This window comes from Astatotilapia calliptera, chromosome 8 (assembly GCF_900246225.1).
Source record: "Astatotilapia calliptera chromosome 8, fAstCal1.2, whole genome shotgun sequence".
In the NCBI taxonomy this organism is placed as follows: domain Eukaryota; kingdom Metazoa; phylum Chordata; class Actinopteri; order Cichliformes; family Cichlidae; genus Astatotilapia; species Astatotilapia calliptera.
This window is the reverse complement of record NC_039309.1, coordinates 18,072,818-18,100,681: the sequence shown is the minus strand read 5'-3', so window position 1 is coordinate 18,100,681 and position 27,864 is coordinate 18,072,818. Positions and strand designations below refer to the sequence as shown.

Below are 27,864 nucleotides of genomic sequence, written 5' to 3'. Positions count from 1 at the left end.
GCTGCCGTTAAACCCCGAAGAAGAAGAAGTAGCTCTGTCCCAGAATTCATAGCGCAGCCCAGCTCAGTTTCCAACAATGGCGGCAGCTAGTTAGTTTTAATGTTACTCTTATTATTCTTTCTGGGTCACAAAATAAACGTTTAACATATTTTCAGGCGAGAATGTAGCTGTGTAAACCTCAAATATCTGCTCAGTTTATCAGGACACCACATATTTTCAAAAGCGCTCCGACGTTTTCGGAGACGTCTGTTACCCACTAGCTCGATAGTTAGCCGGGGGCAAGGCTAACTAGAGCCGTGAGAACACCGGACTCCCAGCAAATCGTTTTCAAACCCACCGCTGTCTTTCGCTACTCAGGTTAAACATACATAAGTCACTTAGATAACTTAAAAATGTTATTGTTTGGCTTTTTTAGTATTTTATTTGTTCCTGAGTGAATCGGTTTGGCTGAGATCAAAGTTATAGTTTTTACACAGCTGAATAAACGTCAAGCAGACAGCTGATCATCAGAAGTGTGAGATGCTCGAGAATATACTCCAGTGTCCTGTTATATTTTAGATAGCAAGGAGTTTATTAAACTTCACCGAACAATCTGCAAATTTCATTAAAATTTAATAAACTATCATCTTGTCTTTATTTTTAGTTAGCACAGACCTTACACACTTAAAGCTGTAAGCTAATGATAGTTATATAAGAGCAGATGCTGCTGGTGCAATAAGCTGTAGTTTTACGTCCAATGGATGATGATCTGATTAGTCGACTAATCGCAAAAATAATCGTGACTAGTCGACTATCAAAATAATCATTTGTGGCAGCCCTACTGTCATGTTATTCCAACAGCATTATTTGGGGATATACTCACTCCTCCCTCTGACCCAGCCAGAGCCAGCCCCCTCTCAGCCAACCTGTGTGCCAGAGACAAAAGCACAGAGAATAATTCAGCTGCACCACAAAACACAGAAGATGATGAAGGAGAAAAGCACAAAGGTAGCAGGGAAGGGAGGGAAATGAGACCCAGCGCTCTCAGAATGACATTGTTTACCTCCTGAGTGTCTGAGCCTCCTCCCTCGTCACCACGCCGTCTGTGACAGCACGGCCACACTTCTGAGGGGTGCATCCTGAGGAGAGGACGGCCAGGAGAGGTTTTCAAAAACAACAGGAGCATAAAAATAATTGTCAGTAGACAGGGAAAGTGGGTAATAATAAAAGCAGTACTGCCAAAACATGTCCAGTCTTACTTCCAGATTCTTGACTGGTATAATTTCTTGCTTAAAGCTTCTCACTTCATTATCTTTAGGCACTGGAGAGGCACAGTTTGAGCTGTGGGCAGCCCTCATGTTTTAGAGAGAACAAATACAGATGCAAGCCTCGATCAATTATCCATGACTTCTGGGAATGCAGATTATTAACAGTTCTTCAAAAGTGCCACATGATATGCTCAACTTCTGTTCTACAACACACCAGTACAGTACCACTTTAGTACACAACTGGACAGGACAGCAGGCTCTGTATCTAGAATAGATTAAACATTATCAGGCTCCTCCTCCTCATCCCTACGAAGAATAATAATATTTTTTAAAAACAATACTGAAACTAATAATAAAACCTAAACTAAAACTTAACACAAAACTAGGACTTAACACCATAAAAATACTAGCAACTGCCAGTACTACCCCTCAAAACTTGACCTCTGACCTTGAGGTCGCTGAGATTCGAACTTGGTATCGATTTGAAGCTCTTCCGTCACCTCGTTCTCCAGCTATCCTCTTCACAAACTTAGGTGTCCTCTGCCTGCCCAAGCAGCAGGGTTACAACAATAAATACTGAAGTGAAACTAGAAAATCCACTCTAGAAGCTAAACTGAATTTAAAAGAAAGTCAAAATAAAAACTAGAATAGGTCAGATTTCCACTGACATCATACAAAGAAAAACGTAAAAGAAAACAAAAAAAACTTTCTAAAACTGAGCATTTCGAGTTTTCGCTTACAGGGATTACTTACATGTTGACAAAAGTTTTTAACTTCATCATATAACAGTAGATATATGCCAGAAAATAAAGAAAAAGCATAATAGATTCTTTTTTAATAGAGTGATCAGTGCTATAAGTAATAAAAGAAATCACTTATTGCCACATTACTCACAATCCAAGCAGCAGCAGATTTCCAAAAAGTCTGCCACTCATTCCAAAACAGGGGGATGTTGACTCTTAGCTGTATTCTTTTTACCGTGATAAAGGCCTGAGCACAGATGCAGCGATACAAACCACAAACACACCGATGGACGCAATTAGCATATTTGGGTACAAGTACATAAATTTGGGGCTTCACCTTAAGCACTGTAGCTTTGTAGAGCCTTGTAAAGAGATGTGCAAGAGATACTGTACTATGCTGCCATCTAGTGGAGGAAACTTTAAAATCAATCCATTTGACAAACTTAAAAAAAGCAATTGTGAAAAACTAATAACAGTTCCAGTTTGATTTTAAAGCCAAAAATGTGCTGCTGGATTAAAATGTTATTCATTAACTAGACAGAGCCTCAACCCTGCCATGTTTACTCAGCACAGGAGTGTCAGCTGATTAGCTGACATTATGCAGTAAGAACAGGAGCCTTACCTGGGTAGCGTTTGTAGTTGTCATAGTCTTCAGAGCACTGGACGCTGTAGACTCTGGGCTGAGGTGCGACCAGCTCCCCTTGGCTGACCAGAGTTTCTGTGACGTCACTGTCCAAAGAGGTCATGTACAGCCACGTTGCCGCCCCACATGCAGACAAAGCGACCAGCAGCAAGGCCACAAGCAAACGGGACCCCCGCCATGACGATCCCTGCCTCAGTGCATTACCTCTGACCAAGACAGAGAAAAGCTCCAGATAATTAGCTGAAGTTGAATTCTGAGAGAACTTCCATAACATGTTTAGATGAACTAAAGCCATTTCTCTCTCAGGTAACAGTTAGAGGGATGTACTGAGTAATTATTTGACTTCTAAAAAGATTCCCACATTTGTGTGTATGATAGGAAAATCCAAGATTGTATTGTTTCATACTTGTTTCCATTTCTAATGCACAGAAACTGCATGGCAAATTCAAAACAAATGACATTCTTCATTAAATGTCATGGCTAAATAACAGTGAAATACATAATTATGTGGCTATAAATGAAAAACCGCCTTAAATTGATGAACAAATAGTTGAAGTAGTGAAATCTATCAGTGGAAACTAAATAACACTAATAACATCAAAATTCTGGGATATTGAACAGTTAATTAGTTACAACTGGTTCATTAGAGGAACCACAGGTTTTACAGGTAGAGGCCACTGACATTTTCCCCCATCTTATCTGTCTTATCCCATCTATTTCTGGCTGTTTTTTTTCTTTTTTTTACTAGTTTTGCATTCCACACAGCTTCAAGAGCATGAAGGAAATTGCATGGAGACAGGTAGGAACTCTAGACAGAGCCATAGAAGGTCCTTAACCCACAGATGAGAGCAGGTTCCCCCAGAGCCCATGTGACATGCCTGAAAGACTCTGGTGAAGCCGTGGAAAACATTACGCTGCCTGTAATGTTTTTCAGAATGACCGGTGGGTCAGTGACAGTCTGAGGAGGAAAATCCATGGAGGGATTTAGGTCTATTGATCTAAATCCAGTAGAACACCTCTGGGACGTTATCTTTGGTCCAAACCTTGCTGCCAGTTCACACCTCAGATTGTGCAGGAGCTCAGCGATGCCCTGGTCCAGATGTGGAACGAGATCTCCCAGGTTACAATTCATCATGTCATTAGGACCATGTCAGGCATGCATACAAGCGCACGGGGGGCCACACAAACTACTGAGTACTATTTTGTGTTCCTGCAATGAAATTTTGTCAAAGTGAACTAGCCTGCTGCGTTTTTTCCCCACTTAGATTTTTTGGGGTTTCTTTGATCTCTGTAGGTTGATCATTTTCATTTCTATCAAACAGCTGGCATCCTTTCACTCCTAACACATTACCCAGTCCATATCAGTGTTATGACATGATTTTTTCCCCCCCAGTGAGTTGTAATGTGTTTTCAAAGTGTTCCTTAATTTATTTTTAAGCAGTATATATGCAGTGTACATATACATATAATACATGCTTAATGACGAAGTTTTTAGTTGGGGCTGGATCATTGTTGAACCGGGCATTAATACTCAGTCAATATATGTCACTGCATAATTATGTGAAATGCAAATATTATGTGCATATTATTGATTCACTTATGAGAAAACTGTGTACAGGAAAGCACAACTTAAAAGTATTTGGTTCACCTGAACACTCTATACCTGTGTTATTTTAACATTAGCTTAGCATTTAGCCAGCTGACGTTTCATCGCGGTCAAACACGGTGACAGCACCTGACTGGCACACACTCCCCTTTCACACCGTACAGCCGTGCACAGGTGAGCACATTAGCACGTTTTTTTGTTTGTTTTTTTTTAGCTCACCTTTTAATTTTCTTCTCTATCTCGGCTGCATTCGCACCCTTCGCGTTTCTTTGCCGTACTGGAGCCATTCCACCTTAAAACATCTACTACGTAGCATTTAGAAACGCATACAGTCACACACGGCCGCAGTCTTCACAGCCTTCTTCCACTAAACCATACCGCTCACCCCGCCAACAGCTTGTACAAGCTCCCGAAACTCTCTACTTCCTGCTTGCCCCGTATAATCCAATCCTATTGGCTCCGGGGAAGGGAAAGCCTTTTTTCTATTGGACCACGTTCGGGTCTCTTTGAGTTGCACTTACAGAGCATAGCTGCGAAAACAACATAGCTAGGCTACAGTGTAGGTAGCTCGGCTGTTATCATCATTTTGATAGTAAACAGTAAGAGAACGGGCTTACGCCACAATATTAACATTTCATCTGTGATTAAAGTGTACAAGTGAGTGGGGCTCTGTGTATGCATGCAGAATGAGCTGTCCACCTTGGCCTAAAGGGAAGAAAGTGGTGCACCTGGACTTAAAAGGTGCTCCTCCACGAGTTGAATACCTGCACAGGGTAAGCTTCCACTCGGGTCTTGCTGCAACATGAACAGTATTTACAGCTCTGTCACTTTTTAGTTCCCCATGTGTGCTAACATCCTCAGCTGATCGAGCTCTTCTCTGAACTGGGAGTGGATGGCCTGCTGGTGGAGTATGAGGATGTGTTTCCTTATGATGGGGAGCTGAAGCTGCTCCAGGCAACAGCACAACCTGCTTACAGGTGCAGTTTGGGGATCTAGTGCTTCTTAAATAGTTTTCACTGTGTGTGGATTTTTAATCTCTTTTCACAATAAAAGATCCTCTAATAAAATCATAACCCTCCCTGTGTTTGATAGAGATATTTTAAGTGCAGACTTGCTGTAGAAATGCTTTGGTTTATCAGACTGTCTGATTTTTGCGTGCTGTACTTTCAGCCGAGATGAGGTGCTGTCTATGCAGGAATTCGCCAGATCCAAGGGGATGGAGGTGATCCCACTCGTGCAGACATTTGGTCACATGGAGGTGAGGTGTGTCGCATGTGGCTCAATTTTAAGATGGGAGTTCTGTGTCGCCCCTGCGCTCATCTCATCTCTGTCATAGTTTGTGTTAAAGCACCGATCCATGTGGCACCTAAGAGAGGTGGCACACTGCGTGGGAACCCTGAACCCCCACAGAGAGGAGGGGGTGAAGGTGGTGATGGAGATGCTGAGGCAGGTAGTAGAGTTGCATCCGGGGCTCAGCACGCTCCACATTGGAGCAGATGAGGTGAGGGGTCAGTCTTCAGGGGGGAACCAGTTGTTTATGTATAACTGAATCTCTTACATTCGTCTTCGCGTCCTCAAGGTGTACATGCTGGGTGAGGGCGAGGAGTCCAAGTTGTGGCTGGCTTCACCTGGGCGTACAGTGGAGCAACTGTTCTTAAGTCATGTGACCAAGGTGGCCAGGGCTGTCAAGGAGGCGTGGCCTCATATGACCATCATAATGTGGGATGATATGATGAGAGGCATGAGCCTGGACACACTGAAAGGTGAGGTGATATTCAGGGTAGTTTGAAGTTCTTGTACGTGTACGGGTCTAAATACTGTCTAAAACCACTTTGCAATAAAGTTAGTACAAAAAAACATTTCAGACTCTTGTGCTAAAACTGTACAGTATAAATGATTTGTATTTATTTATGATAAAAAATTCTTAATTACTGTTTTTTTTAATCCATATGGAAGCCAGTGGTTTAGTGGGACTCGTCCAGCCTATGTTGTGGGACTACACCCCAAACCTGGATGTGTCCCAAACTGGTAGGTAAAGTACACAGATGTACATTATCAAACAGTGCACTGCAAAACTATTGACTTCAGGCTAATAATTCACCTTCTGTAAGTTTTCTTTTTGCTAGTACAGAATGTTTTCAAATGCAGAAGCTTTAAGAACTTGATATCAATGAGGGGTAAAAATGAACAGAGTAAATACAACCAAAAATATGTGACCTAATGATGATTCAACATGTTATCTTAAATTGACTGAGCTTGTTTTACTAATTTAAGTTGAAATTCTGAATGGCCATTTTTACATTTTAAAGACTTGGGAAAAATTCAACCTATATATCCGCTTTATTCATTAAGTTACATTTGTAAGTAGAATAAACACTGAATATTCTCAAACTATGTTTTTCAGTGTCTCTGCTGGAGAAGTACTGTAGTGCCGGTATGGCAGATCTTTGGGCAGCCAGCTCCTTTAAAGGCTCCACCAGTGTTTACACCTGTGTGACCAGCACGCAGAGACACCTGGATAATCACCTGCAGTGGCTGAAGGTGGCTGCTTCTTTGTCTCCTGCTGTAAATATAAAGGGTATTGCCATCACAGGCTGGCAAAGGTAAGAAGCAGAGGACGTTCTCCACGGAGTAAAAGGAAAATAAGATGTTTATGTGGGCCATCATTTACCCTTCATCAGGTATGACCATCTGTCAGTGCTGTGTGAGCTGATCCCAGTGGCTATTCCATCACTAGCAGTCTGTCTCCAGACTCTCCTTCACGGACAGTTCAGTGCTGAGGCCCAGAGCAAAGTAACCGGGAAGCTGGGGATCTCATCAGTGGAGGTGGAGACCATGGGAATGTGAGATTTAACACCGTTGTAATAAACAACACCATCACTGTATCTATGTATGCATCTCCAAGCTAACAGGATTTTATTCCCCACGGTCCTCAGGACATGTGTAGCTGACACAGTGTTCCCAGGAAGGAGGCTGGCTGAGTTAATTGTGGAGCTCAATGCACTCCTCAATTCAGAAGATATAAGATTTTTTGAAAACAGCATGTAAGTTATGGGAAATGATCATAACATTTCATTTAAATGGAATTGAATGCCAATTCAGCCTCATGTCTGTAGGCTAGCATCTATGATTTGTGCACAGTGTACCACTTTATTAAGGATATTTGTGTGCTGCGAACATGAACTAAAATTTAGTCAGTCATGTCGTTATTGAACAACAGTTTCAGTGAGATGTGGGAATGGATTAAGTCTTTAGACAGATTTTAAAACATTCTAAAAATGTTATTAAAAATATTTATATGTGTTGCTATTTTGGCAATTACTACAAGACAGCCAGATATGTTAGGTATAGTGTTTGGTATAGTGCACGGGCTACCTGTTAGCAGTGAGGTAAGCTATGCTGCTAAGTTTATAAAATGAAGTCTAAATATGAAGCCATCGTAAAACAAATTTCATTTTTACATTTTAGGTTTTGGACAATTAGCTTTAAAGGTTATACTACAATTTTTTCATTCTTCGTTTGATCTTTTTTTAATTTAACTTTAGTTAGAGCCCGCTTTTAGCTAACAAGCTAACATTAGTGCTATGTATAACTTAGAAATGTGAAGCTAACAGGTGCCAAATAAATTTTTATTAGAGATTTGTCGAGAGTTATTTTTTTCCAGTGTAGAGATTTAACTGTATGCTTGTGTTTCTGCAGGTTTGTGAGAGGATGGTTTAGCCCATACCAGCGGCAGAGGAAAACTGTTACCCCGCTAATCACCATGCAGATTCACAACCAAGCATCCCTGTGAGCACACCTTCCTTATGTTTTACCAAAATGTGGAAAATTAAAAATACACAGAATATGCAGTCATAGTAAAAAGAAAGTACAGCATGTACAGGATATATTTAAAAATCCTTAAAATTAGGCAACTAGAACCTCAATTAAACTATATGATATATATGTCATGATATTTAACAAAAGCTAAGCCAAAATGAAGAAGTGGTGTGACCCTGTTTGGCCAACAAGCACTTTGTAATCCTACATGTATGCTGAGGTCAGAGCCAAGAGCGATTTTTCGTAGACTCTGTGCAGCTAATGGGATCGCTCCATGGTGACCAATGAGAAGAATTCAGGTTTAGGGCACTTCACAATAGCTTCACTTTTCAGACCCAGAAGTTTGGAGCATCTTTTATGCTGTCAATAAACCATAGAGGGATCATGTCTGACATGATTTTGTGTGACAGTGGTAGCAACACACCTTTCTAGGTAACTAGTTACCAGAGCAAGTCTACAGAGAATGTCTTTATTTCCTGAAATTCTCAAAGGGATGCTCAGAAGATATGAAGTGACGCAATTCTAATGTCCTTATGATGCTTTTTTACCCATAAAATCTAACAGGACTGGCTTAATGGCACCAGTTTCCTGATAATAAATGCAACAGATGTTGGGAAAAACATGTACAAAAAGGAGCTTGCTGTGGTGCCAGATAGGCTTGAAGTCCTTAATGCAAGAACGAATATGTTTTACAGCAGTTACAGCTCTGTGAGAAAAACCTAGAGATGAAACTACATCTGCTTTACTGATATCTTCTTCAGAAATCACAAAGGAAACAGACAGAAAATTTGTTTTACCTCTACAAGTTACTTGTTTTCGGGCTATAGTTAAAAAGGGCCCCTGTAAGTAAGTGCTGCCATGAAACTCATATTTTGTGGTTCCATTTATATGTGCTAAGCATGTGCAGAATAGAACAGTTATTTAAATCATTTTAGCACTTAGCTCAGCCTGTGAGCTAGCATCGTGATAAGTCTTAACCTTAGTCTGTATGGCTTTAAACTCTCTTCCGGTCACGTTGCAGGTATTTGGCTACATTACAGCAGAAGGTGGAGGCAGTGAGAGAGGAGATGGCCAGTCTCTACCCAGATTCAACAGTCCAGGAGTGGATAGAGGAACACGTCAGCCCTGTAACAGCTCCTCTTCAGAGGATAACAGAGGATGTTGCAGCCTGTTTGAAGGAGATGGTGCCATAGAATCACTTTTCCGTCTTTGACATTGCTGATTAATTCACATAAAGCCTTCCTAATTTCTGCCACACACTGGCACTAAAGTTCAAAGGAGTGATTTTATATAGGGTTCTACGCTTATGTGAGAGTAAACTGCTATATGTAAATGGAGCTACATGTAACAATGACAATAAAAATCAAACCCTAGTTTAAAAAAAACAAAGTGTTTATTCCCTTAAAGCAGCACACATTTGAACTTGGAATGAGACAAAGTTTGACAAAAGCACAAAAGTCTTTTCCTGAGATACAGTCTTTGGTTCACTTTAAAAAAAAACAACAACAGGTAAAGGTTACAAGATAGACAAGCATGACGTCAAAGCATTTGACACATAATTCACTCTTGACTAAGCTCAGAAGATCCTTCATGCTCAATTACAGTTTACACATGCATTCATCTGGATTGTCTACTGGGTTCAAATAAACACGCAAAAAGACAATTATGAGCGGGGTGGTCCAGAAAACTGTGGGAAAAGCACTTTCCTGAGGCTCGCATACACAAACACTCAAATTCAGTAGGAAGGCACGGGAAATCTGTAATCTGAAGTGTGCTCTCAAACAGTAATTAGCTCAAAGATGATGAAATAATACTCGCTTAAAGAAGACTCCACTTAGAATGTAACAAAAGGGAAATAAAAAGGTCTATTCCAAGATTTCCTAAATTGTGAACATTTGCAGGACAACATATAACTGAATTATTACCAGTAAAAATACAAACAAGGAAGACTGTAAGTAGAAACTAAGGGTTATTTTCCCTGCTGTTCCACATGCATGCACATGCTTAGAGTTTGCTATATATTAAGGGCCTTGCACAAACCTCACCCTCTGTAATGGCTCTGCATTGCTGCACTGCCCCTAATTAAATCTCCCTTACATTAGAGTAACACTACACTTCAGACAGATCACAGCTTGTCTGCTTCATCTGAGTCGGTGCTATTGTCTAGAGAATCTTCATCCTCTGCGTCCCCGTACTCAGCCTCATACTCCTGCTGCCGACGTTTCTGCAGTTCCTCCAGTGCCAGGAAGCGCTTGAGCAGAGCAGCCACTGCCTCCACATCACTGAGGAGTAACCGGAGTGCAGAAAACAGATCCAAATAAATCCAAATATTAATACAGTGTATTCATGAATAAATGTTCATCTCAAATCGTAGTAATCAAAGTGCTGTGGTACTTTTTCTGCAGGGTATTATTAGCCATCACATCTCGATAGCTAATTAGCATGCAACAATAATTCCTGTTAGCAATCTTAAAGTGAACACCAGAAAGCAAACAGTGTGTCTTTTCTGTCCTGTCTCCCACACCTCACCACCAACCGGACGTGGCAGATGGCTGAGCCTGGTTCTGCTGCAGGTTTCTTTCTGCTATAAAGGAGTTTTTCCTTCCCACTGTCGTCAAGTGCCTGCTCATAGGGGGTCATGTGATTGTTGGGGTTTTCTCAGTGTCATTATAGGGTCTTTACTTTAAAATATAAAGCGCCTTGAGGCGACCATTGTTGTGATTTGGCGCTGTAGAGATATAATTGATTTGAATTGATTTGAACCGATTTAAACGGTGAAGACAGGCGACTCATTTAATGTTTATATAACACTTGGCACACACATCTACTTGGTGGTTTCTTAGCTAAAATAATTAAAATCTAACAGAACTGTTTTGGAGTCAATTCTGTGTTCTTTGGTTTTTGTTTGAACTGTGTAAGAGAGCTATTGATTTATTTATTGATGAGGGCAGGCTGAATAACAAACATCTATCTGTAGAAGTCAGCACAGTTTAACAGCAACATAAATTCTAGCCTCTAGATTGGCCACAAAATAAATCAATGCAGGAAGGATCTCTTATACAGTTGTTGTGTTTTAGCTGCGAGCCCTCTAATAAACTGGTAGCTAAACATGTATTAACTGCAAGTTTTAATTTTATGGGGTTAATATACTGAAAATCTGAACATCAAACCTCTATTTTATCTTTCATCTAGCAACAACTTCATACTAAATCAGATCCTGTGCTGAACTGTCAACTGCCGGTGACCTACCTGCGTCCCCCGAGCGTGGCACTCTGAGTGAGGGGGTAGGAGAAGCCTGCAGCCAGCTTCAGCATCAGCAGATAACCTTTTCCCAAATAACGCACCCTTTCCTCCTGTACGCAGATATCGCACAGCTGGTCCAGATCCAGCACAACTGGGAGATGGAGAGAAAAAACACAATGGTAAGATCCATTACTGTGGCCTCTCAGCTCACTAATGGAGCTGTAGTGACCAGCCCCCTCTGTGGTTTTACTCACCTTTTTCTTGGCCCTTCCTCCACAGAGTCAGGACTAAAGTGTATAAACTGAAGGTCTTAAGCTCAATCAGGTTCTTGGTTTTATCAAACACAGCCTCCTCCCATTCCTCCATGTTCTGCATGGCCACAAACAGACAGCCGGCCACGTAGAAGAGCTTCCACGGGATGCTGTCTGCGGGATCGACGCAACACAAGGAAAGAAAAGAAAGCTGTACTCAAGTGTTGGAAGTTAAGATGACATATCATATAAATTTTAGCTTGCATACCTGAGCTGTAATATGCAGCTGTTAAGCCAACAGATGCTATACCTGCAGTGAAAATAAGAGGCTTATGGTTTTGGAGCAGTTCAAGGGAATATTCCATCACTGAAGTGTGAGAGCGCATGTCATATTTGAGTATGGGAACAACATTTGCACAAAAAACAAACTTACCAACAAGAAGAGACCATGAACGGATCCCCGGGGATCTCTTTAGGTGGAGCAGGGTGGAGCTCTGGTCTTCTACTGTCATGTATCCCATCTAAACAAAGACAAGAACCCAGCAGTTTAGAAACACTAAAACCTTTGATTTCTTACAGTGGGAAAAGTGCAAAAACTTGCAAAACCTGCTTTACTCCATAATTTCACAGACCTTTCCTTTAAAGGAAGGGACTGTTTTAAGTGAACTCAATTTAAAGAGCCACTGTAAAACATTCACGTCTGTGTTCATTTTCAAATTGCCATTATAATAAATCTGATAGAGCCAGAGCTCAGTGAAATGTAAACAACTAGTGAATCACCCTATGTATTTTCTGCACTTTTTTTCAGTTTCAGCTTTTATATTTCGTATCTTTAAGTTAAAATTAATCAAATCAAAACCCCAAAAGGAGCTATACCAGACCTGTGCTCTGCTTCAATACAATGCCCAGACAGCAAAGTAACAGCTGTTCAATAGGGACCAAGTCTTCACTTTTTTACCCCAGAGCCTCCCTTGCAAATCAGACAAGCTTGGATTACCTCAAAATAAACCAAGATGGTTTCTCAAAAATAATCCAGACAAGTTGCTGTAAGCAGTGGATCTTTTGTTTGTTTGTTTGTTTGTTTGTTTGTTTGTTTGTTTTCTAACTGAAGAAATATCAAAGATGAAATGTGTTTCATGGTCACACATTGATGTTTTAACATGTTTCAGTCCTCTGAGTGGCATAGACCTACCTGCTGCTGTACTGCTGTACAGGGGTGATGGCAAAATAAAACTCAAACTGTTCTCGTGGCTTGATCTACATTTTTGTTCCATATATGTTTCTGATCAGACATACGGTTTTTTTTTTTTTTAACTGGATCTGAAAACACAAGACAAGAAAGATGCCGCTGCTGTTGCTGCTGCTGCTGACCACGATCACTCAGCGTGACAACAATCTCTGCAGAACAGGTAAAGACAGTAATATGAAATCTGTATTGCTTACCTTAAAATCGCCTTTTTTTCTTATAAAATTTTGCCTTGTAGATTTAGGAAAGAAGAATGCGTACAAGGGAACGCAACCGCTGAAAATATAAGGAAGTTCTATTCATATTATTGCAACAAAACAGTCCCTTAAGGGAAACACTTCCTTCCAGGAACAGGGCGAGCTATACTTCATCACGCCTTCAAAATAAAAGCTTAAGAAAGAAAAAAGTAAGTAAGAAAGAAAGAAAGAAAGAAAGAAAGGTTTTTTTACTTTAAATTTTACATTTAAACATTACATTTGCCTGCATACGCCTACCATAAGCAAGCAAGTAGTATATATGATTGTGTACTTAAATGTTTCAAACATAGTAACAATTTGAAAAGGCGTTCATAACTCGATAACAACCACACAGGTTTTCTTTTCAGAAATACCTAAACTGAGTTTTTATCAAAGCTGTTTCTATCACATTTGAATTTAGTGTGACGTGAGGTAAGAAGACGTCTTTCTACACACGAGCTTCCGGAGCAACTCGTACACAGTTTGCGCATGCGCTCAGAGGTCGCCGGGGTACACAATGGAGTCGGACGACTGGCTTGGACACTAGAGGAGTCTCGTCGCTTTTGTAAGCGGCAGTTAGAGTATTATGAAATAACCGCAGAGGTTCAAGCCTGGCGGCCAACAGTGGCGGTGACGCCGTCCACAGACGAGTTGACCGGAAAACGAAGGGTGCTGAGTAACTGTCGAGTTCACCTGTATGTAGTCTTCTTTAGCACTGGCTGCTCTTCTACATTTTTCCCCATGTCTTTGTCCGAAAGAGCAGTGAAATAAACCGTCCGGTGAGTTACCTTAAAATTCGACCTTGCAGCGTTAACACTGCGTCTGCCGCGCCGTTAAACCAGCATACACGCTTCGGTCCCACACAGGAATTAATGTAGAAACCCCAAAAAAGGCCTGGACCGAAATAGCGTGTTTTCAAGTGGTATATTTAAGGGCAGCAAAACTAACATACCAGGTAGCTTGTTAACGTGAGGCATGCTTAAGGATTTGGCTATTCTTATTTAAAGATATAAATATATTCACCCCAAACTAGATTTTTTTAAAGGTATTTTTGTATCATATGAAAGTAAGACTGTTTCTATACAACAAGCTAACTCTCTATAGGTTTTAATAGCACGGTAGCTTCCAGCCCATACTTCTCGCGCTTCCCCTCACGCGCACGCAATCTGACGTAATGGACTTCGTGGCGGTTTCTGTTGACTCTGTTTATATAATTAACCCGAGCAATTTGGGATGTAATGACAGAAGACTAGCTTGTGCTTGCACTCAGTTTCCCACCATTATAAAGCTGTTTTGTTTATGATAAAAACGCCCGCCTGTGATAGGACGCTGGAAGCAGTCAGTGGAAGGTGGAGTTAATTAAACAGCAAAGAGTAGTCGCCTCTGCCTTCATTACAGGAAACTTTAGGCTGTGTGGAGCTGGGATGTTAATCTCTGTGGAGCTGGGATGTTAATCTCTGTGTGTCTCTCTTAATTTAAAGATATAACTGCTGAAGAAAATGTCAGAGGTCAACATAGCCAAGCGCAAGGAGAAGTGCGAGAACTGCACCAAACAGGTATGATGATGGCTCTGTAGCACTACGCTGTCTCATAAATGGGTTGGTTGACTGCCTCTTTCTTGCTCTCAGTTCTGAGCTGAGTTTATCGATCTTTCTACACACAGTGCAATAAGAAGCAAAGCGAAGATGGGGCCAACTCAAACCAGGAAAGCGAAGAAGTCAATGGGCAGGTAGTATCTGCTTACCCAGTGCACTCTAGTCATTAATTGCTCTACATGAATCAGTCCTCATCATGTTCCCATGTTAAGCAGTTTTCATGCATCCTTTCAGACTGTTTGAAGTTCACAGGGAGGATAAAGTCTAAAAAGTTACAGTTCTTTATTTCAGCATGATTCAGATTAAGATGCTTTTAGCAGATAGTAGGCTTAAGGCAGGTAATAACCAGTACAGGAAGATGAAACGTAGCCCACTTCAAAGGTTGTCGGGGTGAAAAAAATCTAATTTTTTCAGGGGAATGAAGGCTCCCAGCTTTTGTTGAGCGCATGCCTGTCCTGTGACGGCTGTCTGTCAGACGAGGACACCTTGAAGATTTCTCAGCAGGGTCTGGAGGAAGTGGAGCGAGTTCTGGCGCTGAATAAGGTACACTTCCTCTGAAACCAGGGAGTGTTTCTGCGCTGCCTTGTTGCGCTTGCTAAACAACACCTTCCTCTGTCCCTGTCAGAAGTGTGATGCGTCGAAGCACAAGGTGCTGGTGGCGTCGGTGTGTCCGCAGTCTCTGCCTTTCTTTGCTGTCAAGTTCGGTGTGGACATCGCTGAAGCGGCCCACAAGCTCTGCGGCTTCCTCAAGCACATTGGTGATTTGAGTTTTTTTCTTTTATGAAATACGAAGTAGACTTTACCATAAGTTTCCTACTCTCTCCTTTTTGTTTCTTTCTGTTGTTAGCTTGTTTTGTTATTTTAAAAAAAGCTACTTTTTTTTTTTTTTTGGCCGTACTTCCCACTTTTCTGCTAAACAGACTTAAGTTTACCTTTCTGCAAGCAGGTGTGCACGGATTACCCGTACGCCCTGGTATTTATCATACATGTTCAACATTTCCCTGTTTGTTGTGTGCATTCTGCTTCGTCACTCTGGGTTTTCCCTGCAGGAGTGCAATATGTGTTTGACACCACTCTGGCAGCTGGCTTCAGCATCCTAGAGAGTCAAAAGGAGTTTATTCAGCGATATCGCAGGAGGCACCATGATTCCCACGCCCTGCCCATGTTCACCTCCTCCTGTCCAGGTAAACCGTCCTCTCTTCTTTGCCTTCCTCATACTCCCCCCACTCTTTACTGCTGCTTCTTCTTCTCCTCTTTTTTTCAAACCCCCACCCCGTTGTACTGGTTTGGCAGTGTGATTATCATCTGTGCTGGTGTTTGCCTCAGTTTTAAGATTTCTTTGTTCTGCAAGTCCCCGGGCTCTTTCTTGAGTGAATTTTTGTGCGTGTGCTGAACCTGGGGTTTTAGAGGTGCAGATAGCAGAGAGCTGCTGGGGAAAGATAGGAAGCTCTTCCTGCACCACTCCCTTTATCAGAGATAGGACGCTAGAACTTTTTTGGTCTTTAATTGCAGCTATACACGTGCATGCAGACACCCAGGTATTCATCCTGTGGGGTCTAACACTGGCCATGGAGGAGGGCTTTGCTCGCCTCCAGGTGAGGAACGACCAGTAATTAAATAGCAAGCCGGCTTATCATCATGAAAGAAATGTATTGGACTATGTGGATTTTTTTCCTCCTATCTCTTGGTGTGTGTTTCTAAAATAAAAAACTTCAATTCATAATAATAATAATAATAATGGATTGGATTTATATAGCGCTTTTCAAGGCACCCAAAGCGCTTTACAATGCCACTATTCATTCACTCTCACATTCATACACTGGTGGAGGCAGCTACAGTTGTAGCCACAGACTGTCAGACTGCCCTGGGGCAGACTGACAGAAGTGAGGCTGCCATATCGCACCATCGGCCCCTCTGGCCAACACCAGTAGGTGGTAGGGTAAAGTGTCTTGCCCAAGGACACAACGACCAGGACAGAGAGCCCAGGGATCGAACTGGCGACCTTCCGGTTACAGATGCGATTCCCAACCCCCTGAGCCACGCGTGCACAGTAGGCTAATGGTTATTTTAACATTGTGTGTTTACAGGGTGGATCCGCTATTCAGAGCGTGTTCTGGGCAGCCTGGTCACTCCTCATATCTGCACAGCCAGGTCTCCCCAACAGATCATGGGGTGTCTGGTCAAAGACTACTTCTCTAAACAGCAGGTAAGCATTGATCTACTGTGACAACTCACAGTCAAAGGTCTCAGGGTAATTGGAGGTCTTTCTACCACTTGTTTAAGTGTCTGTCGACAAATAAGGAAGGGTAAATAAATGAAAACTAATCTGTTGTATAGGCGTAAGAGTTAAATATAATGGAGGTAAGAGGTGATCAGCCTGATGGGGACTGATGGCTAACATTGATTGGCTAAAAGGTCTTCATGCTGCTCTAAATCTTTTTTCTATTAGAAAAGTCTCTAATAGGTTAAGACCGGGAACTTTGCTCACCCAACATGTGGTTCTAGGACTTGTTGTAGTTCAGGAAGTGCTTTACCAAAACAAGTTTCACCACTTCTGAGGCCCTGTGTTAAATTACCTCTAATTTAAGCTGTCACAAAATGCAGAAAAAGAATGCATCAAATGAACTAATGTTAATGAACCGCTCCTAAAATCTTAACAGCAGCTCAGCCAAAATATCCTGCAACAGAAATGAAGCCTGACAAATGTGTAACACCTTGCATTAAAGCTCTTTTATTAAACTGTCATTGAGGAAAAAGCAGAAGGTTAAAAAGAACATGCGTAGTTATTCATGATTGCTAGCTGGGATGTTTTGTTGGCATATTCAGTAGTGCCAGTAGCACTTGTAAATACAACCAGATATAACTTCATTTATACATACAAAGATCATCCTTTTAAATGACTTGCGACCCACTAAAATAAGCCATAACAATGCAGGCAGATGACCCTGGCACTTGTCTCCATTGCTACATTTTCTTGTTATTTTGCTGTGTTCAACATGTTCCTGGGCTTTAACCTTTGGGCAGTGGGTGTGTGGCATCCAGCCAATAGTAGTGCCAAGGGTATCAGATTACACCACTCTCAGGTGCAGTGAGAACACATACAGAGTGGATCTATGCCATTACGATTTTTTTTTTTTATTCTTTTTAATGATAACTGTCATTTTAAATTATACTAAAAAGAATACTTAAAATCCTTCAAAATAACTGTTGTGGGTTGTTTTTTGTTTTTTTAAAATGATGTTTAAAAATGTAGCCAAAGTTTAAAATAATGTAAAATTAAAGAGGTAAATTTATCAAACGTGTAAAAATCACTGTGAGCCAAAAGGCTGTTCTAAATGTTCAGTATTTGATCACCTAATGTAGTCACGTCGTCCCAAACCACACGTTCCATCTGAGTCAGTGTTTGTACTGTCTCAAACCTGAACAATCCAAGGCTAATGTCAGACTGAGTTCTGTATTTTATGAGAGAGAATCTCTCTTATTATGTCTTTGTTGTGTTTTCTGTACTAGCAGAAGTTGAGTCCAGAGAAACTCTACCATGTGGTGGTGGCTCCCTGCTTTGATAAAAAGCTAGAAGCTGTCAGAGAAGAGTTCTACAACAGTATGCTGGAGACCAGGGATGTAGACTGCGTACTTACCTCAGGTAAGATTATTAAAAAGACCATATTTGCAACCATATTAGAGTTTGTTAGACCCCTCTCTCTGGTTTCAGCAGAACACATTTACTGTCTAGAGGTGTATCTGAAACCTGAGGATTGTTTGTGCAGTGGAAAGGCTGAATTACTTGATATCCTTAAAAGGTTTCCTCCAAGAGTTGCTTTAAACAGCTATAATGTTCTTCAGAAAGGTCATAATGGATACTCGAATATAATCACTGTAATTATGCCAGCAGGATGCTGATCTGGTTTCTTTTGTTTTCTTGAGATTCAGCCATTTGTCTCTAGATCCATTTAAGATTAAGAGCAGCTGACCCCAGTATGACAGAGCATGTCAGAGTGAGCAACTGTGGGAGAGCTGCAGCTGTGGCTAAAAAAGAAATCTGCACTCGCACTCATTTGATGCACCTGCATGTACCAACCAACCAACCATGTTTCCTCTTCTTCACTTTCTTTGTTTCAACCAGAGTATCACTGCATGTATCATTGTAAAATGTACACTCACTGGCCACTTTATTAGGTATACCATGCTAATACTTGGTTGAACCCCACTTACCTTCAGAAAAGCCTTAGTGGCATAGATGGACAGATTCAACAAAGTGCTGGAGGCATTCCTCTGAGGTTTCAGTTCATACTAGTATGATACACAGCTGCTGCACATCTATGATGTACCACATCATCAGGTGCTCTGCTGGATTAAGATCTGATGACTGTTGGAGGTCATTTGAGTACAGTGAACTCATTGTTATGTTCAAGAAACCAGTTTGACATCAGTGCAACTGTGTGCATTATCCTGCTGGAAACAGCCATCAGATGATGGGTACACTGGTCATAAAGGCATGGATATGATGAGCAACTGTACTGTGGTTTTTAAACAGTGCTCAGCTGCAGTCCAAAGTGTACCAAGAAAATATCACCAGTAACAGCAATAGTTCATACTGGGCAGCATGTTGTTTATGCCAAACCAGCTGAATGTCACAGCAGAAAATGACATATTTGAGTTACTGTTGCCTTCTTGTCAGCTGATAATATTCCGTTCATTTTCCTCTCACATGAACAAGCCATTGTTTTCTTTTTTACAAATACAAATTTTATTTGTCACATACACAGTTCAACATATAGTGAACATGCAGTGAAATGCTTGTGTCCTGAACTGCGAACAGGCTGCAGACATAGCCGTGCCGTGACAGGACCCTTACTGGATACCAGGTGGGAACTGAACTTGCGACCACCACTCCAGAAGTGTGTAGTCTTACCACTACACTATCCAGCTTTTAAAACCTAGAGATGGTTGGGTGGAAAAACTTTAATCTGCAGTTTCTGAAATACTCAGATCAACAAAAATGCGGTTAAATTACTTAAAGAACCTTTCTCCCACATTCAGATGCTCACGTTGAACTTCAGCAGGTCGTCTTGTCCATCTGTACATAAGCCTTTAAACAGGTGTAGCTAATAAAGTGGCCAGTGAGTGTTGTAGTGGATAATGAAAGAGAGCACTGTCAAAGTAAGAGTCATGTTTCATGTTCCAGGGCAGATTTATTACCTGATGGAGCAGAGGAAGGTGTCGGTGGAGGAGCTGGACTCAGTTCCACTGGACCAAGTGTGAGTAGCTGAGAGCATTGTTTTTAATAATGTAAACGATGACGTCAGTGCTATGTAGTTGGAGTGTTAATAAATTGTACTTTGATGTGTAATGTTTACGTGACTGGATACAACCTCTGAGCCTGTGTCAATGCAGCTTTGACTGTGACTGTAGGCTGGGAGACGGTGGAGACGTGGCGCTGGTGAGACATGACGGCAGAGGCTCTGAAGGTTTCCTGGAACACGTGTTCAAACACGCTGCTAAAGAACTCTTTGGTGTGGACGTCCAGGAGATCACATATAAGACCCTCAGGTGAGAGACGGCCCAGTCGGCATAGTTGTGTTCTAATACCTCACGGTTGTGTCATTCTGGAGATGGTGTTAGGGTTTTAATCCATTTGTCCATCTGTTAATGTGAAATTATGACATTACTGTGGTTGTTTGTACGTTTGGCGCATCAACAGATGCACGGAAAGTGTTTTTTTTTCCTTCTTCATTGTCAACTTTATGCACATCTGCTGCTTTTAATTTCCTTTCAATTCAATTATTAACAATGAGCAATACAAAATTTGTTGTCACACCAACTTCACTGTGAGCTAACTTTGAACTAAGACTGACCCTGTGATCCTACACTCCCCACATTGCTGTGTCAGCCTGTACTTAAGAGCTGCTACTTTGTCTGTGTAAAGGTGAAAAACCAGTTTAATCAGCTTAGCAGTGTGATGTGGGTGTTTAAAACACGGCAGTGGATGGATCAGTTAAAGATCACTTTTCTTTGATTATCTGTGTATAATCCCTTTGCTGGTGACTTTACAGGAATCGGGACTTCCAGGAAGTGACACTAGAGCGGGATGGTGAAACACTTCTGCAGTTTGCTGCTGTCTATGGTTTCAGGAACATCCAGACTCTGGTTCACCGTATGAGAAAGGGACGTGTGCCTTATCAGCTGGTGGAGGTGCTGTCCTGCCCCGGAGGTAACGCCCATCACGGCCCATGAGCTCAGACATGCTGCTGCCAGCTCTTTAAGATTTATGACCCTTAACATTCCTCCTATGTTTCCCTTCAGGGTGCTTGAGCGGCCGCGGTCAGGCTGAGAGTGAGGGAGGTGCAGGCCGGCTGGACAAAGCCTTGGTCAACCAGATGGAGGAGATCTACAGCAGCCTTCCAGTCCGGCTCCCAGAATTCAACCCTACCCTGCACACCCTCTATCAGGACTGGCTGGAGGGTCAGGACTCGTCACAGACCAGAAAGTTGCTGCACACAGAGTACAGAGATAAGAGTCACGGCCACGCACAGCCCCCACACATGCAGTGGTGAGAAGAAAGGGAACGTCTTCCTTTAAAGACATGAATGGACAGCTATTCGATTGTGCTTCTGCCTGGACCATCACATATTCTAAAAAACTGTGGATGACGCAGAATGACGGACCAGTGACTGACGTCTCAAAAGATCATTCTTCCATTTAACCACGGGGGGGGGGCTGCCTCTTTTGTGCCGAGCCTGATGATATGTGAGGGGCAGAAAAACAAACACTTAGAAATGATACCGAGTGAATCAGTGAATGCAGTGAGGTGTTCTTAAACTGGCAAAAAACAAGATCACCTGCTGTGCCAGCTGTTCTAATAAGTGACATCTGTAGCAAGTGTGAACCTGTCGAGTCACAGAGCAATAACCCCTTGAGAAAACAGAAGCTTTTATCACAACTGGAACTCATGAACCGAACCTGTGGATGCTGAATGTATATTTGATGAGTTTGAATCTTAGCTGTCCAGTATGAATCATGCAGTTTTCCATGCTAAAGTCATCTCCACTGTTCCTAGCTGAAAGACTGCGTGTTCTCTAACACAGTGATAACTATGCAACAGTGTCTTATTGAATCAGTCACAGTAAGTCTGATGCATTATTCAGATTATCCGTCCCAGAGGAAGGACAGTCCTTCTGTTTAAGGCTGCAAGAGGGTTTCATTTGTATCACTGCTCCAGTTTCACAAACTAGTATTTTTATTAAGTTATGCATATTGTTTTACAAGATCAAACATTCGTGTCCTATGTAAAGCACAAAAAGAAAAATGCTTCTCACAAATAAGTGACTTGTCTCATTCTGATGCTGATGGTTTTTTGTTTTGGTCGGGGGACCTGGTCATAACCTAAAGAGACGTCACTCCGGAAACTTTTAAAAAAAAAAAATTTTTTTTTTTTAAAAGGACCCAAAAAAAAAAATTTTTTTTTTTGGGTCCTTTGAGAACCAAAAGATGCTGATCTCTCCAAACCAGGCTGATCACCAAATAATCTAGATAGAAAAAGAGTACTACAGGTCACAGGAGAAATGTGTATAGTCTTAGTGGAAACATAGAAGAACTAGAGAACAAGAAGGGACCAAAATTTGAACCTTAGGAGCACCTCAGATGCATCACTGATGATTGATGGCTGAAAATATTTAGATTTTCTGTGCTGTCATTAAGCGAACAAATGGATTAATCTTTGAATTTCTTCAAAAGAAATATTAAAACTGGCAATTTAAAGAAAAAGGTTATGACACTGTTGAAATAACATGCATATTCACACTTATTATTGCTTATTATTTAGATCCAGGTTGTCTCTGAGTCAAAGGGAAATGGCTCATCTGACGTTTTCTCACCAACACCTGCCAAGTTGTTCAGTCTGTAGTCGCATCAAATTAAAGCAAAATATGAGATTTATTGTTTTCTTGGATGGAGAAAAACACATTTGGTGGACATGTTTTTGATTTATACAAGGAAACAAATCTGTTTTCACTCAGTCAAAAAGTCAATATTGCAAGCTTCAAAGAAGGAAAGATATTAACATAGTTAATTATCACAACAAAAAGCCAAACGTGCCTTTGATTTTAAATCCCCCTTGTTTTCAGTCAGCATCAGTAGCATAATTCAGATGAATACTATTTCTTAAAATAATCTAAAAAACACTTGTGGGGTGTTTTTAATCTTCAAAAAGTTTGTAAGAGTTTAACATCAGCACCATGTTTCTCTGGCAGCGCTGGTGTGTGGTTAAAAAAAAAAAAAAAAGCGGCATTTATAATCGGTGGTGTTACTCTGAGTTGTCCCCAGATGCTCTTAAAGCAACAAGCTCTCTAACAGGTGCGTGCTGCTGCTTCTTCATATTTTAACAAATGATAGACATGCGTGAGGGTAACTGAGAGCTGCTGATCCAAATTTACAAAAGCAAAACGTTGAGTCTAAAAAGTGAAATTGGTTATTACGTCAAGCTTTTTCCTTTCAGCCAGCCTACTTAAATCCTATTTGAATTACTTTGATCTGACTGTTTAGAACATTGACTCCTGTTGGATTTTAATATGGACTTAAGTTATTCCATAACTTTCTCAGGATTTGATCATTTTTCCATTTTCTTTTTCTTTTTTTTTTCTTTTGGCTTGCTGTGTCAGCCACAGAAAACCATAACTCCCAGTGACTCAAAATTATAAAACCAGTGAGTGTGTTTGTGTATTTATGGGACATCTTAATCTATTAGTTTGTTGTGCATGTATCACAGTCCACATCCTTAAAGGGCAATGCTGAACAAGAAAGGTTGTTATACATCTGAACCGCCCATAGCATTTTTCATTTGCTGCTGTTATGAGCATGTTAACACAGCAGTTATCACACACTGTACAATTTACCAGTTCAACATTACAGATGTGATCACTTTGAGCACATGCCTCATCAACTCATACACCTACTTATATTTTAATGTGTGTGTAAATGTAAGTGAATGGACACATGACAACAGTTCATGATCTACATGAAGTATTCTCACAAAGTTAACACTGTCTTTAGTACAGTAAGGACTTGGAGATGAAGATAAGCAGAGACACAGAAATAGCATCTGTAATCTGTCTTGTGGGTTTTTCATTTAGTTTCTGTTAAGCAATAAACTCAGAGATCTGCTGATATGTATCTGTACCTCCCTTTTTTAAACTACTCACCATATCAACACTCACCGCTTGACAGATTTGTCACCCTTATAACTGCTTGTATTACCTCAGAAAACGTATGCTTGGTAAGAGTAACAGTACAATACAGCGTGGCATGTAGTGGCATGGTTCTGTATAATCTTGCCGTGACATCACACGATATCACAAGTATTTGTCACCAATTGTGACAACTACAGTTAAGGTGTAGAAACAATACACACAGCAGCTTTAAACTCAGAAAACATAAAGATGAAATAGTTCAATGAAATCCAGAGAAATCCTCAAGCATTCAGGTCTGGTTAGTCAACTCCATGACCTTAATGTGCTTCTTCTTTAGTCGCTCCTTTGTTGCCTTGGTGGTATGTTTTAGGTCATTGTCATGCTGGAGGTCGTCCCCTACCCTTGGCAGAAAAACAGCCCCATAGCATAATGTTTCCACCATGCTTAACTGTGGCGATGGTGTTCTTTGGGTCATACTCCTCAATTTAGGTTTTATCTGAGCAGCACTTTCTCTACAGTCTCGTCCTTGATGTCCTTTGACAGCTCTTTGTTGAAATGCAGGTTTTAATAACAGCTTCTTCTCAAACCTTGATGTGACTATAATTTATGAACAAAACAGTAGGAGGGGACGATGGGGTGGGTTGTGCCATGTTTTACTTAAAACCATGACTGTAATGCTTCCAAATAAAATATGTAAATATATTTCAGGATGTCGTGCGTCCCTGGGAACAATCACACATATAGTATTTAAGAAATATAGCTTTCTGAAAAAAAAGTGGTCTTGTGGCACAACTTGCCCCTGGTGCAGGGTAAGTTGTGCCTTTGGAGAGAATACCTTGGGTGCCATTGATTATGAAAGTAAAACAGTAGACTTTGATCTCAGAAACTGTAATGCTATATAACAGCTAGACAAATTTAACACAAAATTAATAATCTAAGGTTTATTTAAACTTATTTTAAAACCTCAAAGGCCAATTTTACATAAGCCAATTCTGCCACATGAGCACATCAAAAGTCAGTTTTCTTAAACACAGCCTAACAACACTTGAACTCATTGATGCTACCCACTGCTCTCTTCTGGCAGTATCACCAAGTTTGTGTGGTGTGGATGGCTGTTTTTATGCACATCTACTCTAGGGATGACTCCGTCATCATTTTCCTTGAAAGTGAAGATGGGCTTTAAATTTACAGACCTATTACGACTTCACCTTAAAAACTTAAAAACCAGTGTCAGCACCATCAACCAATCCAATGTAGGTGTATGATTTGGTTTTGATGCGAACTTCACAATGACAATCACAACTACTTTCAGATTTACATCTTCAAAAATCAAAAATGTCCGGTCTCATGACCAATTTCTTCTATGGTTCACTAGAAACAAGGGGCGGCACAACTTACCCGCTGGCACAAATCACTGCACTTTCCCCTGCTGAAATTAAACGCTAGGTTTCAATAAACCAACCAGTATGTTTCTTCATTTTTTTTAAAGATGCTCTCAGAATGATCCTCATATCTTTTCTTCTTTCCTCTAGTTTCCAAACACAGTGAAGCTTCCAGCATGTTCCATCTGTGGGTATGTCTGTGTCTGTTCTATGCACTACAAAGCAGTGTCTGATCAGGTCAAGGTATGTCTATACTGCTTGTAATAATTACTGTTAAACTGGCCACTGCAAAAACATTAGGGAGAGTAACAAATTGAATAATATCATATGTTGATGTTTTGTCTTTCAGCTGTGTCACTGAACTGCAACAAGACTGCAGGAGTTAGACAAAGTGTGACTATATTGTACAATAAACTGGAAAGATGACTCAAACTGTAGAATTCTAAATTATACCTGGGAGAACACAAATGGAGCCATAACATGTAGCAGCAACTTGATTAAATACATCCGTGAATGGGATCCTCTGAAATATGTATCTCTGACCATCCAAAATGTCCAGAAAGAGGAAAATGTCACAGTTGAAATCAGGTCAGACTGTGGTATGGCTAAATCCCATCCGGTACAGTTACTCCCTGGTAAGTATCTTTCATCAACAGAAAGCATGTGTGTGTGAATGAGTGCGTGTTTTATTCAGACATACAGTTAACACTGTATTCAGTGCGCCTGTTGAAATGACTCTAATTTACTTTGTAGCATCAGCTAGAACTGCGCAGGACAAGAAGTCTGAAGACACGACCGCCAAGAAACTGTTTGTCTCACTTTTTGCATCAGCTATTGTTGTCGCCATTTTGGTTTTTGTGTATATAACTTACAGATGCTGAGAAACACCACGACCCAGACAGAGGGAAGACTAAGATCATTTAACATTGTGAATGTTGTGTTAGCCAGTGTACAGGTGGATGTGGGTGTATATGTGCTGTGCGTCACACTGCTTTCTTCTGAATTATCACACAAACATTTTTTAAATATATTTTTAAAACTTCTTGGTGTCTTTATAAAGATCAAGCCATGTAAATATGACGATGTAAGTCAATTTTACTGCCGACCTTTTCGCTCCACCTTCTCTGGCTTTTTGTGGAATCTGAATTAAATTTTCTTGCATCTGGATTAAAACCTGAAAGTCTGCTATGACTCTCTCGTATCTTTATATTTCACATCTAGAATTTGTATTACCCACAGTGCAACCTGGCTAGTGTGTAAAGATATATGTCCATGTCACTATGGTTGTATCCCAATTCAGGGTCTGCAGCCTTAAAGTACGCATTTCAAGGCCGATTACGTCACAGCGGCGCGCCGAAGGCTGTCCCAATTCAAAGGCTGCCCTGAAATGCGTCCTTCATTTCCCTGAATTTTAAGGCTGTGGCAGTGTAGACTTCGTGGCGGCTCAGCTGGTTAACAAAGAGGGAGAACTACTTACTTACTACGACTTTATTGCACTATATAATTTTCCAATCAGTGTTCAGGAATTCTCAATGGTGCTTGGTGCCATACCCTCAGCGACTTTAATGTTATATAAAAACACTGACAGCTCAATATCTACCTCAGTCACTCTCCCTGATCCAGCTGAGTCACCAATAGGAAAAATCTGCTTTTCACAGGAACTTGGTAACAGCAATAAGAGAATACGCAGTTTATTCCAAGAAGATATCGTCTCTCTCCCATATATAATATCTTATTGGAACCGATATGTTCCAGATATCAAGTGGAAGACAGTCTGGATGGTCCCCCATAAATATTTGATTGTAAATAAGGTGAAAGAAGTCTCATTTAAAATTCTACATAAATGTTATGCAGCCAGTCACTACATGGTAAAATTTAAAAGGGACATTAATACTAATTGTACTTTCTGTGGGGATCATCCAGAAACTGTGACACATCTTTTTTGGTACTGTTCTTTTACACAGAGGTTCTGGAAGGAATTTAGCATGTTTGGTGTTGTCCATATTTTAAGGGAGTTTTCTTTACGATGGGAAAATGTTTTATTCTGTTTCTTTAAGTTCCCCAAGAAGTATGATAAATGTTTTGTTATGATAAATTTGTTAATACTTTTAGCTAAATTTTTTATCCATAAATGTAAGTTTACTAACAAAACACCATATTTCTGTCATTATTTTAAGGATGTGGAAATGTACATACAATCAATATCAGACTCCACCAACAAAAAGGCTCTCAAAACAATATATGTATGTGAATGTTTGTGTGTATTCTTATAATTGTTACCTTTTTCTTTTACCCTTGGCTTTTTGTGTTAATGCTCTGTTGTTTTGTATACTTCATCTGTTCATATGTTGTATACTCATTGTTTGTTAAATAAAGTTAAAAAATAAATAAATAAATAAATTTAAAAAAAAAGGTGTAGACTTCGTGGCCCAACATATCCCAGAATGCATAGCGCGGCGGTGGGTGTGGATAATTTTGCCGAAAAAAACGGCGGATGAGGGGTGGCCGAAGAGTAAACTTTAAGTAAGTACTGAATATAATGTCACCTATTTATGTGCAAATATTTAATAACGAAGACCATTAAAACATTACTGTTGGCCACATGTCGGCAAAGTTATGTGGCATTAGTGACGTTTGTACTAACTTGGTTTTAAAGCCTTTACTTTAA

The 27,864-nt window shown here is 40.7% G+C and overlaps 4 protein-coding genes across 12 annotated transcripts in view; 2 read left to right on the top strand and 2 right to left on the bottom strand.

Annotated features, from left to right (window-relative positions):
- The window catches only part of ogfod3 (2-oxoglutarate and iron dependent oxygenase domain containing 3), a 32,524-nt gene extending 27,880 nt beyond the window's left edge, over positions 1-4,644 (bottom strand). The window contains exons 1-4 of one of the 2 annotated variants that reach the window (XM_026177258.1): positions 4,459-4,644; positions 2,613-2,839; positions 1,043-1,118; positions 863-905 (exon numbers count right to left, since the gene is read on the bottom strand). In XM_026177258.1, the coding sequence (XP_026033043.1) occupies positions 863-905; positions 1,043-1,118; positions 2,613-2,839; positions 4,459-4,526 (414 nt within the window). In that variant the 5' untranslated portion in view covers positions 4,527-4,644. The remainder of the gene's footprint in view (positions 1-862; positions 906-1,042; positions 1,119-2,612; positions 2,840-4,458) is intronic. The other variant, XM_026177256.1, reaches the window with a different exon arrangement.
- Positions 4,355-9,938, top strand: hexd (hexosaminidase d). Of its 3 annotated transcripts, XM_026177254.1 has the most exons (12): positions 4,355-4,413; positions 4,925-5,012; positions 5,101-5,216; positions 5,410-5,497; positions 5,576-5,740; positions 5,819-6,002; positions 6,196-6,267; positions 6,644-6,842; positions 6,921-7,082; positions 7,176-7,283; positions 7,939-8,028; positions 9,080-9,938. In XM_026177254.1, exons 2-12 carry the CDS (start codon positions 4,926-4,928, stop codon positions 9,249-9,251), a joined length of 1,443 nt encoding a protein of 480 aa, XP_026033039.1. In that variant the 5' UTR covers positions 4,355-4,413; position 4,925; the 3' UTR covers positions 9,252-9,938. The 3 variants fall into 3 exon arrangements, with proteins under 3 accessions (XP_026033039.1, XP_026033040.1, XP_026033038.1); XM_026177255.1 differs by lacking the exon at positions 4,355-4,413 and having other exon boundaries at positions 4,747-5,012; positions 5,588-5,740; XM_026177253.1 differs by lacking the exon at positions 4,355-4,413 and having other exon boundaries at positions 4,748-5,012.
- Positions 9,433-13,183, bottom strand: cybc1 (cytochrome b-245 chaperone 1). 2 transcript variants are annotated; one of them, XM_026177260.1, is made up of 7 exons: positions 12,996-13,183; positions 12,745-12,872; positions 11,986-12,073; positions 11,821-11,862; positions 11,556-11,726; positions 11,308-11,452; positions 9,433-10,340 (listed from the first exon to the last, which is right to left on the bottom strand). In XM_026177260.1, exons 3-7 carry the CDS (start codon positions 12,071-12,073, stop codon positions 10,184-10,186), a joined length of 603 nt encoding a protein of 200 aa, XP_026033045.1. In that variant the 5' UTR covers positions 12,745-12,872; positions 12,996-13,183; the 3' UTR covers positions 9,433-10,183. The 2 variants fall into 2 exon arrangements, with proteins under 2 accessions (XP_026033045.1, XP_026033044.1); XM_026177259.1 differs by lacking the exon at positions 12,745-12,872.
- Positions 13,184-13,373: 190 nt separating this feature from the next.
- Positions 13,374-23,793, top strand: narf (nuclear prelamin A recognition factor). 5 transcript variants are annotated; one of them, XM_026177250.1, is made up of 12 exons: positions 13,374-13,599; positions 14,516-14,590; positions 14,698-14,763; positions 15,044-15,172; positions 15,255-15,387; positions 15,679-15,813; positions 16,717-16,835; positions 18,140-18,272; positions 19,815-19,887; positions 20,042-20,179; positions 20,683-20,840; positions 20,933-23,793. In XM_026177250.1, the coding sequence occupies exons 2-12, from the start codon at positions 14,534-14,536 to the stop codon at positions 21,181-21,183; spliced, it is 1,392 nt and encodes a 463-aa protein (XP_026033035.1). In that variant the 5' UTR covers positions 13,374-13,599; positions 14,516-14,533; the 3' UTR covers positions 21,184-23,793. The 5 variants fall into 5 exon arrangements, with proteins under 5 accessions (XP_026033035.1, XP_026033034.1, XP_026033033.1 ...); XM_026177249.1 differs by having other exon boundaries at positions 13,374-13,729; XM_026177248.1 differs by having other exon boundaries at positions 13,375-13,813.
- The last annotated feature ends 4,071 nt before the right edge of the window (positions 23,794-27,864 follow it).

Bases quoted from the DNA above. Each gene is read 5' to 3' on its own strand.
- hexd (XM_026177254.1), top strand. From the start codon at position 4,926: ATGAGCTGTCCACCTTGGCCTAAAGGGAAGAAAGTGGTGCACCTGGAC. The intron at 6,003-6,195 runs GTGAGGTGATAT...TCCATATGGAAG, and splicing joins GAGCCTGGACACACTGAAAG to CCAGTGGTTTAGTGGGACTC. The intron at 7,284-7,938 runs GTAAGTTATGGG...GTGTTTCTGCAG, and splicing joins AGATTTTTTGAAAACAGCAT to GTTTGTGAGAGGATGGTTTA.
- narf (XM_026177250.1), top strand. From the start codon at position 14,534: ATGTCAGAGGTCAACATAGCCAAGCGCAAGGAGAAGTGCGAGAACTGC. The intron at 14,764-15,043 runs GTAGTATCTGCT...TAATTTTTTCAG, and splicing joins GCGAAGAAGTCAATGGGCAG to GGGAATGAAGGCTCCCAGCT. The intron at 15,388-15,678 runs GTGATTTGAGTT...TTTTCCCTGCAG, and splicing joins CGGCTTCCTCAAGCACATTG to GAGTGCAATATGTGTTTGAC.
- cybc1 (XM_026177260.1), bottom strand. From the start codon at position 12,073: ATGGGATACATGACAGTAGAAGACCAGAGCTCCACCCTGCTCCACCTA. The intron at 11,863-11,985 runs GTAAGTTTGTTT...TTTTCACTGCAG, and splicing joins TTCATGGTCTCTTCTTGTTG to GTATAGCATCTGTTGGCTTA. The intron at 10,341-11,307 runs GTAGGTCACCGG...GTTACTCCTCAG, and splicing joins GCCACGCTCGGGGGACGCAG to TGATGTGGAGGCAGTGGCTG.